The sequence below is a fragment of the Charadrius vociferus genome, unplaced genomic scaffold (genome assembly GCF_000708025.1).
Source record: "Charadrius vociferus isolate BGI_N301 unplaced genomic scaffold, ASM70802v2 scaffold450, whole genome shotgun sequence".
Taxonomy (NCBI): Eukaryota; Metazoa; Chordata; class Aves; order Charadriiformes; family Charadriidae; genus Charadrius; species Charadrius vociferus.
The window spans coordinates 4305584-4316397 of NW_009646931.1; the positions used below are offsets into that span (position 1 = coordinate 4305584).

General features: G+C 42.6%; 1 protein-coding gene across 1 annotated transcript in view; it reads left to right on the top strand.

The window, feature by feature from the left end:
- The window catches only part of SETD9 (SET domain containing 9), a 10809-nt gene extending 2895 nt beyond the window's left edge, over window positions 1-7914 (top strand). The window contains exons 2-6 of the mRNA XM_009894725.1: window positions 745-1109; window positions 2910-3033; window positions 4281-4396; window positions 5657-5762; window positions 7827-7914. Coding sequence (XP_009893027.1) covers window positions 745-1109; window positions 2910-3033; window positions 4281-4396; window positions 5657-5762; window positions 7827-7914 — 799 coding nt within the window. The remainder of the gene's footprint in view (window positions 1-744; window positions 1110-2909; window positions 3034-4280; window positions 4397-5656; window positions 5763-7826) is intronic.
- The last annotated feature ends 2900 nt before the right edge of the window (window positions 7915-10814 follow it).

A 10814-nucleotide genomic window follows, 5' to 3' on the forward strand; every position in this document is an offset into this window, starting at 1 on the left:
TCCGCTTCTCGAGAGTGACCGGAGCCAAATGGGGTTTGTCACTGTGAGGTGGCCGCTTTGCGAAAGCGCTTCAGCGTTTTGTGTCACTTTGCTTGGGTAAAACTGTAGTATTCGGCTACTTTAAAGTGGTACTTGACGTTAAAGCTAAATAGATAGGTTTTGCTTTTTCTTGGTAAGATGCATTTGCCCTCTTTTGAAAGTTAGAAGTGGTGCTTGAATTTAAACGAGTATGACATAGAATGGTTTAGGTTAGAAGGGACCTTGAAGATCATCGAGTTCCAACCCCCCTGCCATGGGCAGGGACACCTCCCACTAGACCAGGTTGCTCAAAGCCCCATCCAATCTGGCCTTGAACACTTCCATGGATGAGGCATCCACAGCTTCTCTGGGAAACCTGTTCCACATTCTGATAAGTAGCGTACATTAAAATCTCCCAAGTCAGCATAATATTTGTCCTTGCCTCATTTAAAGTGTAATGAACTATACGTATTTTTTTAGAAACTTTGATAATCACATATATTTGATTTTTGTATGTTTGTCACTGAAAGCTGAGTGGGATTTAACCTGCTTGCCTTGCTGTAAATACACAGGTGATGGTTTTCTAGTAGGACAGGTGTGAAAGAATATTCTTTAGAGTTTGGCTTTGTTTGAAACAACAGTGCATATGAGTTGCTGCTGTAAAATGGCTCTTCTGTATTTTGTTTAGGAAAAATGTAATCTTAAAATATTTTTTTTTCTTTACAGGACCCTCCGATACGTGCCCGAAAGCTCCCAAGACAAAATTATCTCTGATGAAGATGTCTTTGAAACACTACTGAAAATATTTAAAGCTCTGTTCATAAATGACTTCAGTAGACAAGCACATATTTTGGCCTTACTTCCAGAAGTCAGGTGTCAATATATGAAATTACTGACTGTTGAGCAGAAGCGATCAAAAGTAGATTCATGTAACCATCAGAATCAACATGTGTTTAGTCCAGAGGAAGTTCTGTTTAATACACTGGGGTTCAGTATTACTCGAGACCGTAGTTCCCTGGTGTCTGCTGGAACAGGAGTCTTTGTTACCAAAGGTTTTGTACCGAAAGGGACGCTTGTATCCATGTATCCTGGTAATGGAATGTCCTTTATTCTGATTAAGTTATATGGGATTTCTAACCATCTAATTATAGAATGCCAAAGTTCTACACTAATTTTTATCTTACGGGTTTTATTTCTGTCATTACCTGTCATTCACTGTAACTTGTGATTTTGTTAATATTTCTTTGTAAACTGACAAGTTCTTTTGGAAATAAGCAAAGCAATATGGGGGGGGTGGAGGGGTGTAATTCTGTTCATACAAAACCCCAAAACTTTCAGTACTCAAAGTCTGATTTTTCAGCTGCTAGAAAAGTTGTTTCAGACTCTTTAAACACAAATGCACAGGAGCAATTTCAAGTAGATGAACTATACAGTTTAATTCTTTGAGGTTTCTTTTTTGGATAAGGATCTGCAAAATGGGGTTTTCAGATCTCCACACAGATCAACTGAGAAGATGATAAACTTTTTCAAAGCACAAAAATACAAATTGACAAATGAAAAGAAAACCTTTATTTGACGGAACTCTCTTCCATAAAGCACATTTGGAAAATCAGCATTTCCCTGTTCCTCCACCTCATTTCTTGGAACTGTATTTGCTTACATTTCTTAAAAAGATGTAATTCTGACAATAAGGCCAAGCTAGACTGCTCTGCTGAAATTCTTTGGATTTGTTTCTGTTTCATCTGTTAACAGAGTCGTCCCCTGCATGCAGTCCGTAGCTTGTGCCAGCATTGCAGGATCGGGACCAGTCCAAGCACTGGGCAGCGGAGCATGTTTTGCCATGGCAGAGCAGGAGTGTCTGGCCATTACCATTGACTGGTAAACTGACTAATTGTCAAATGACAATCACAGGGAATAAGGCTGTGATCTTGCAGCTGGCTTCAAGTTTCAGGCACATACGAAGTGTGAGTGTAGGCTCCTGTGAGTGTAGGCTCGTTGAGAGTCTCCTTTAGCAGCTCATCCAGCAAAACAAGAGGGTGAGCTGTGGAAATGTCTGCCTTTTCTGCTTTTCCTTTTCATGGAAGTAAGCTGCAGGGCTGCTGGCTGGGCAGGCGACCCTGTGGAGAGACCAGCTCAGTGCTCTCCTGCCTGTCATTGGCAGTGAGTAACCTGCTGGCGGGGCATTCGCCTAGCTCCTCCTGAGAGTGCAACGAAGGATTTCTGCAGAGGGTTGCTGAAGATGTAGTGGGCGTGAGGGATGCAGGACAGCAATGTCATGAAAAATTGCAAGCCAGTGTGCTGTCATTTATGTGCTTGGAACCCAGAGCAGGTTAAACTCTGTCCACAGATTTAGGAAATGGTCTGCTGAAATGATTTGCCTGTTCTTGGTTTCGCATTTTCCCTCTCCTATACCAAGCAAAATCTCTGATAAGAGTGGTGGAGGGGGATGTTCCAGTTTCCTTGCTGTCTGTGTTTGTGCTTTTCAAAGTGGCCTGACATGGTAGCAACAGAAGAGCTCAGTATCTTCAGCTGCGCTTTCTTCAACCCATGTCACTTGGCATTTTCCTCTGAAACAGGCCAGTTGGCTGTGATGCTTTTATCTACCTCTCGCTACTGAACACAGGCCTTCTCTTTAATTATTCCCCTCAATGGCTTCTCTCTTTGGAGTATCTCACCTCATGTAGATTATTTTTTTTTGGTGCCACAAAGATGTGTCTAAAAGCTTGTAGGTTTACAAGTGTTAATGGTTTACAAATGTTGATGTCATTAACTGAGAGCAAGGAGTCTACCCCCATTGTCTCCTTTGAGTGGAGGGGACTGGATGATAACATAAGCCCATTCTGACAGTTAACTTACTTTCTTCTGAAATAATCATATCTGTCTTACAACAGGTACAGTATACAGAAAGCATGAGCCCATCTTTTTCCAGTCCCTTGGCAATCCCTTTATTTTCAGGTGCATAGATGGCATCCTTATTGATGGGAACGATAAAGGACTTTCAAGATCAGTGTACAGGTAAGCAGTCAAAAGAAATAGCAGATTGTCTCTCAATTGATTTAAAACAGTGGTACCAATAGTCTCAGTTCCCTGTTGTCTTACCATAAATTGGGTTATATTTTAGTATCGTCCACCTTTGTGTACCTCATAATGCAAACAACACAAGGGTAAGGGCTGCTGGGTGTGATCTGTTACGTACTTGTGTCTTCAGCTGTAATTCCAGTGACATGTGTTTTGATGTACAGATACTGTTTCCTGTAAAGCTACATCCTGCTCCTGTTTTAATAGGAGCAGGATGTAGCATCATTTTTTTTAAATGCTTCTGAGCTGTTACTCAAATCTGCTTAATGGAGTTAAAAAAAAAAAAAAAAAGCGCCTCTATATGGACTTCCTAATACCAAAAGGGTGACTGGTAACTCCCACTCTGGTCTACAGATGAGCAGCACTTAAGAAGGGAGGAGTAAACATAATAATAATGATAATATTATATCATGTTGGAAGCAACTCATAAGGATCATGGAGTCCAACTCTCTGATTCTCGCAGGACTACCTAAAAGTAAACCGTATGACTAGGAGTGTCATCCAGATGCTCCTTGAGCTCTGACAGGCTTGGTGTCATGACCGCTTCCTTGGGGAGCCTGTTCCAGGAACCAGCGACCCTCTTGGTGAAGCACTTTTTCCTGATGTCCAACCTGAACTTCCCCTGATGCAGCTAGCCTGGACTGTTTTAGCTTACCTTAAAATAGAATCTGCAGCTTGGACTGTTGTAGCTTACTTTAAAACAGAATCTTTAACAATTTGTGTTAAAATATGACATGCAAAGAAAATAATAAAAAGCAAAATGATCTAAAATAATACCTAGTTTGAATACTAATACCTACTAATACCAGATTTTAACTCAGGGAATGAGTTTGAAGTTGGTATTTTAATGAGCGTCTACATCTTTAGAGGTGAAGGAGATGTGAGGACCCTTCTGCAAGTAATGTTTGATGTTGATTTCTGAAAATGTACGTGGTTGTTTTGCGTGGGTTCTCCCACCAGAGCCTGAAAGACACCACACACTAGTAGGAGGTTTAAGTCTACTTTTTAAAGTATCAAGGTGTTGGTCTGTGCACATGCTCTTCCCCCGCCCCAGTGTTGTCCTGTCTCCCATTGGTGCAGCTGTAACGTTACCCAGCAACCGTGGCCTTTTCTACAGAAGGAAGTACAGATGACCTGTTAAGGGAAGGAGCAGTGATTCACGTTAATGCTGTTGGTCATTTCAGGTCTTGCAGCAGGAGAGATCAGCTTGGCCCATTTCAAATGAGCGACGAGAGCTGGCTCACATCTGCCCTGCAAAACCCACTGGCCGTGGGACAGTATGTCAACAACTGTTCACATGGTAAGTTGCCAGGTAAATTTCCCAGGCTTGCATTTGTCTTTATGGATACAAGTATTTTGGAGGTGCCGCAGAGAGCCATATAATGATCTTGGAGGACAGTAGTGCTGTTTAAAACAATACAAGCACTTAAGGGATAAAGAGTTTCTGAGGCCTTTTGTGACAGCTGGGTGTCAAAATCCTTCAGTGCGGCAGCAACACTTCAAATACCCTTATGCTTTTCTCACTCACTCTCCCAGATCCCCCAGTCTCCCTCCTGGTATGTAGAATGAAAGGCACACATCCCAAAACATGAGATGGTGAGAAAAGATATCTGGCAAAGGACCTAGACTGAGGCAGTACACCGAGTTGTAGGTCACATTCCGCAGTATGGTTCCAGCAGGCTTCAAGAGAAAACCATACACATGGTGACATATGCAGTAAGATTCTATCACTGCTCAGTTTGGACCACAGTACTTTTTTTAGACTTCCTTATGTTTATGCGCAAAATCTAGGAAACTGTTGGTATGACCGAGCTGTTGGACGTGAGGAGGGGAAGTTTATTTATTCTGTCTCACGCAGTATGTGTTGGTCTTAAGGTTTGGGGGGAATCAGTAATTCATGGGAATGGTTGTGAGATACATAGAGTTCAATTGCTACCATACCTAGCTTCTAAGTGTCTTTTGGAGCCTGCATGACACTAAAGGTACCCTGTCTCCAAGTAGCATGCAGAAAGGTTGGTAGAGTAGCAAACCAGGTATTGGCTGGCACAGAGACAAAAGGTCTGTCCCATGAAACTGTTTCTTCCAGGTCCAATGTGCATGTAAAGAAAATTCACTTGTTCCTGCTGGACAGATGGTGGTTTTCTCCCTGGCTGCATTTATCACATTTTTTGCCACCAGGAAAACTTCTTTCGAGGTTTTTTTTTTGTTTTTTTAACTGTAAAAGCAAATGTTGTATATTAACAACATTTAGCAATGCTGTAAACTACCCCTGGTGCTATGCAAGTTACGTCCTTTCATATACATGTTTATAGTCAGGTCATCCTGTTTAATGCAGTAAGGATGAATTAAAGGTCCTGTAGTTGGTTGTGTGTCTCTTGTGTAAATTCAAAATAGGACTTCAGAGGAGTGTAGTAGCTGCCAACAGAGGCATGGTTTTCAGACTTGATGAAGCATCTGGTACTTCAGCAGCAGTATATTTGATATTTTTACACACCTCTAAACCCTTTGTAAGATTTTCTCAGTATCTTAGAGACTTCTTTTTTTTCCCCCTTCTTTCTAGAAAAAGCAGCCAACGTGTGTTATCAGGAATTTGATGTGCCGGGATATTTTCCAGTAGAACTGAAACAGTATCTTCCAAACATCGTCTACAGCCATGACATAGAGAGGTTAGCAGCAAATCAACGAGCTCATAGATTTGTATGATACAAAGCATACTGTATGTGTAAAAAAGACAAACACGGTTGAAGAATAACATTACTCCATATGAAGATGAGTTATGGAAAAGTGTTCACCTGCATGGAAGAGTTAGCTCTTTGAATAGACTGATTTTAAGTGATTGACAAGACTGTTTCTTTTTGTTCCTTTTTCCACATCTTCTCAAACGAGATCACCATAGCTCTGAAGACAGTTTTACATGCAGTGGTTACACTATAGTGTGATTCTTCTGAATCCCATAAAGCACTATTTGTATTTTGCTTGCATTGCAGTACTGAGGATTTTCAGTATGTATTTAAAATGTAGTTAGCAACCCTTAACCAGTCAAAGCCCTTCCAAGGTAGTTGAGATACAGGCTTCGTACTCTCTTGTTCTCCATGTCTTCTGCTTATGTGAGGAACAAGCAGATGAATTTGCAAGGAGAAACCTAAAATTAATTTGTATTGAGACAAGTGAAGTACTATGTAGTATAAAGGCATGTGACTTTTTGTTACACTACGCAATTACATCCTCATTATGACCTGAAAATCCACCTCTTCTACAAATTAAAACACTTAGAAACATTTCTCAGTTTTTTGTTTGGAAATGTGGGAAAAGTCACAATTAGATGAGCACATATACGGAGGAATACGGACAACGAGGACAGAGGATACGTATGTCTGTCAGTGAGTGTGCTGTACTGGGATGTAGTCAAGGATAACTTTGAAGCTGTGAGAAAGTGGGTTCTAATGTTGGTCCTGCATTTAACACACCAAACTGCACTTCTCATTGAGTTGCTACCTTCAGGAACTAAATAATCCTCTTCATCTAGAGGATGTATAAGGATTTTAGGGCAGATCATCCAGACTTTTAATGTAATTCTGGAGCTTTTTTTTAAACACTGAAATTTGGCTGGAAAAAGCTATGGTGCATATTGGTAAAAAGGCTTTTCTGATTAAACTGAGACTGTTGAGGCAAGGTTAAAGATGCAGTTGTAATCTGCAGATAAATAAATAAACACTAATAAAAGAAGCGGTAAGACTGAACTTTCAGGAAGCCTTGATGCTGTACTTGCATGTGTGAAAGTGCAGTGAGCAGAGCTACGCTATGGGATGGTTTTCCAGGAAGGGGGAATTTCGCACTTTTCCTTGGAACTATCCAAGAAAATATGGTCATTCAGTCATCAGTTGTCCCACTGTACAGCCACTAGACGAGATCCCGTCTGCTTCTAGCTGCTTGTTTTGATATTTACAGTGCTGACAACTTAGGTCATCTGGTTTCTGTCTTATAAAAGCATTCTTAGTGTTTACCTTGTTGTTGTTTGATTTGTTTCAAAATGGCATCACAATAAATTTATTAGTAGTGGGGACTGTTTGGGTTGATGCTGTTCTTCACTTTAACATTCATCAGCATCAGAAGATTGTGGTCTCCATGCTAGAACAGATACTTTAGCTTTAGGGCATGGTCATTTACTTAAAGGAAGTTTAGGGTGGTGGCTTCCTAAAACATCTCTGTAGGAAAACTGTTTGCCAGCCACTGATTTCAGCTTGGAGTTCATGGAGAATTCGCCTGTCATCGTAGATTACAGCAGGTCTCTGGTGCAGTTCAGAGCTGTCTTTCGGATGTTGTTTGGCTGGGAGTGGGTTTAGCCAACTATCACCTGTGGGTAAGCGTGCCTAGAGGAGTGATTTCTGCTTCCTAAACTTCGCTGTAGCTTCTCCTCCTGTCTGTATAAGTGTCTTTTTCTTTGTCTTGACTGATTCTTTTCATTTCTAAATAATTGTGTGAGTGGAAACATTAATTTGCATACTCACATAGGCTGTTCTGGTTTTGGTAATTATATTGGGTTTGCTTATATTTGCTGTCTGTATTTCAGGGTTGTTTTTCCAGGCTCCCTGGCCTGCATTATGCATATTACTCTCAAAAGTAGTCTAGACAGACCCATTGTTTTAGGTCTTTGCCATGAAGAATTTAAAAAAATAAAAGGGAAATATAATTGTTCACTTCTACATGTTTTGCTTTTCCTTTTTTTACAGCCAGCTGAGGTGTGTAGTGCTTGTCACTCTCAGAGACATCAAGCAAGGAGAAGAACTTTTTTCTAATTACTACACTGTTGTTAACTGAATAGATTCAAGACTGAAGAAATCTGTGTCATTAAAATGCTTACGGTGTACATACATCAAGCGTCATGAGCATTTTTACGTAACAGAGAGCTGTGGCTTTACCACTTAGAAAGCAAGCTGCTGGCTTATATTTCAGGGAAAATACTACACACTTGGTGTGGCAGTGAAGGTTTAACTGTTTACATCATTGGGTTCTCAGCTATCTACTGTTGTTGATTTTGTTGGTTACTGTGCTCAGCTGTCTATTCAGTAGCTCACAAAATAAAAAAAAACCCTAAGTTCTGGACATGTCATTTGATCTTCATAGTTTGCACAGTTGTCTGTAACCGTGGCTCAGTTTTAATATTTTGCCATTTCACTTCTCATGGTTAAAGTGGACCCAGTTTATAAAAATGACTTCCCTCCTGTGACCTGTTCTTCAGATAATCCTCATAGTTCATGGTAATCACTAGTTCTTATTCTGGTTTTCTTGGGAGTTGGTCCCTTTGGTATCTGCTTCCTTTTAGAAGGTATTCCAGTGTAGCCAGTTGTCCAGATCTCTTATGAAGCCAGTTTTGGAACAGTGCTAATACACAGTTCAGATGAGACTGCATGGTGAGCTGTCATCAGGAGCCCAACTTGAGCCATGGCCTTCAGCTGTGCCTGCCTTGGGGTAGGAGGAAAGACGGCACGTGTCTTGAAGCCCTGTCCAGTCCCAGTTTCAGTGGTTCAGTGAAACTTTCCTGGCATGTGGCAGCTTTCACAGCTTTTATTCTCAAAGCAAGACAACTTCATGTTGCAGTGTAGCTGGAGGAAATAATACCAAGTGTGTTGCGTTTTTTTTTTTTTTTAATGAGTTACTGGCATAAACAGAGCCAGCCATTCCCAAATTAGTTCTTGCTGCTGTCTGTAAACTGCCTTCAGAAAGTAAACAAGAGACAGCTTGTCAGTCTTTGGGTCTGGCTAAACAGCTTGGGAAAGAAAAATCATCCCAGTATTTACTGCAAAAGTCCAAGCAAGCCTCTCAGTGAATTTGTGGTTGGCATAAGCTGATGAGAATGGAGGACCGGGAAATGGTGTGCTCTAACAAATCTGGTAGCGGCTGGGGCAGCCAGGCTGCCCTGCTTCACTGCAGAAGCATCTAGTCGACTTTCAGAACGCAAAGCTTTTCGGTGTCTGTGTTACTTGGTCTCCTTCCAAGCCTGAACTTTGTCTTTCATATTCATCTGGAAGTCCTCAGCCAGAGGAGGCTGGCAATTTCAGGAAGATTTAAATAGCAGAGCTATGAGGATAGTGTCTTGTGGCTCAGTGTGGGTTGTACAACTTTTATGAAGGTGCTGGGGACAACTTCGAGTGACAGTCCTTGTTGTGTCTTCACTGTGTGGTAACAGAGCAGAGCAGGTGGTGATCTCCAGTCCACTGAAGAGGACGCTCATCCTCCATCACTCTGAGGATCCCTTCTCTCCTGAGCTGGGCCTTCTCCCCAGCTCTCTGGGAGGAGGTTATTGGCATCTCTCGATCTCTGAAGAGGCGGCTGGTTGTCCGGGCACCTGCAGTGCTGCTTAGCGCAGCGGGTCAGGGTTTGTGGGTGGGAGGGAGTACTAGTCTCCGCGTGCCAGAAAAGGCGGGTGCTGCTCGTGTTCTCCAGGCTGAGATGCTGTTATGTGAGGGCATAGATTACTTCAGCTCTCTCATTCTACACTTGTTAATACTTTTTAAATGCCCGGGTTTGAAAGCGTAGTCCTGTCTGACGACTGCAGGCCTGAGGTTTACACCTCATTTATTGAGAGTGGTTGGCTTTACTGTGCTTGCTGCCTGCTGGGTGTGAGTGCTGCGCGCTAGCAGAGGATTGCAGCGCTGAAGCGCAGGCTGCTTGTCGCTAACGGGGTAGGTGGGACTGGGTTCTCTGCGCTGAAATATGGAAACCTGACCGCCTGCTTCAGGGGTGTTTGTACATGAGGAAAGGCAAGACCTGGCCTGCAGCTGACGGCAGCAGTTCAGTTCTGTCTGCTGGTGGCTATAGAAAGCCAAAAAGTGGCAGGATCAAGAGGAGGTGTGGTCAGGTCGTGTTTCAGAGCAGGAAGTGGCACAACGTGGGGACACAAGGAGATGGGAAAATGGAAGAGTAGAAATAACGGTCCAGTAAAGTGCTACAGCCTATGAAAGGACTTCAGGTATGTCAGACTTTTCCTTGTTGTCTTTAGATTCCTGTCTTGTCATTAAAGGTGAAAGTCATTCTAATTCCCTGTGCGTCCATTCATTACCACCAACCCAACACCACCAGTGCCTGAGAGAGAGGAGGATGCATCCTGACGTTAAATTCTCTATGCAATCTATTGATGGTTTCTTAAAAATAATAAATTACTCATTACAGTAAGTACAATCTCTTTCTTGAAAGATTATTTGCCTGGGTGGTTTTCATTGGAATTCCCTAAAAATAGGGACTCACTTGGCTAGCTCTGCCTGTATGCGTCTGTACACTCAGTGGTAGAAGAAGGAAAATCAAACTAAAATTTAAAGTAGTTTCAATTACTGACAGGCCAGGTCTGCAAAGTCCTCCCAGCTCTGAACCCACAGTCTGCTTGTGTTAAAATACTAATTCAGGAGAGAATTTGTACGTTTAAATCTGTTGCTGGCTGGGATCCTCCCTGGTGATCAGCAGTGGTATTGGGCGGGTCTGGGACGGAGGTGGCTGTCCCCGAGCAGCGCTCGCGGTGTGCTGGTGTCTCACGGGGCGCTGGTCACACACCCCTGCTTGGCTGCTGCTGAGCAGTGCTCGCGTAGCGACAAGGCTCTCTCCAACCCCTCACCTCCGAAGGCCAGCAGGGTGGGGTGGGCGAGGGGTTGGGAGGAGACACAGCCAGAACGGCTGTCCCAGGATGACCACAGAGATGTTCCATACTGTATGGTATCATGCTCCAC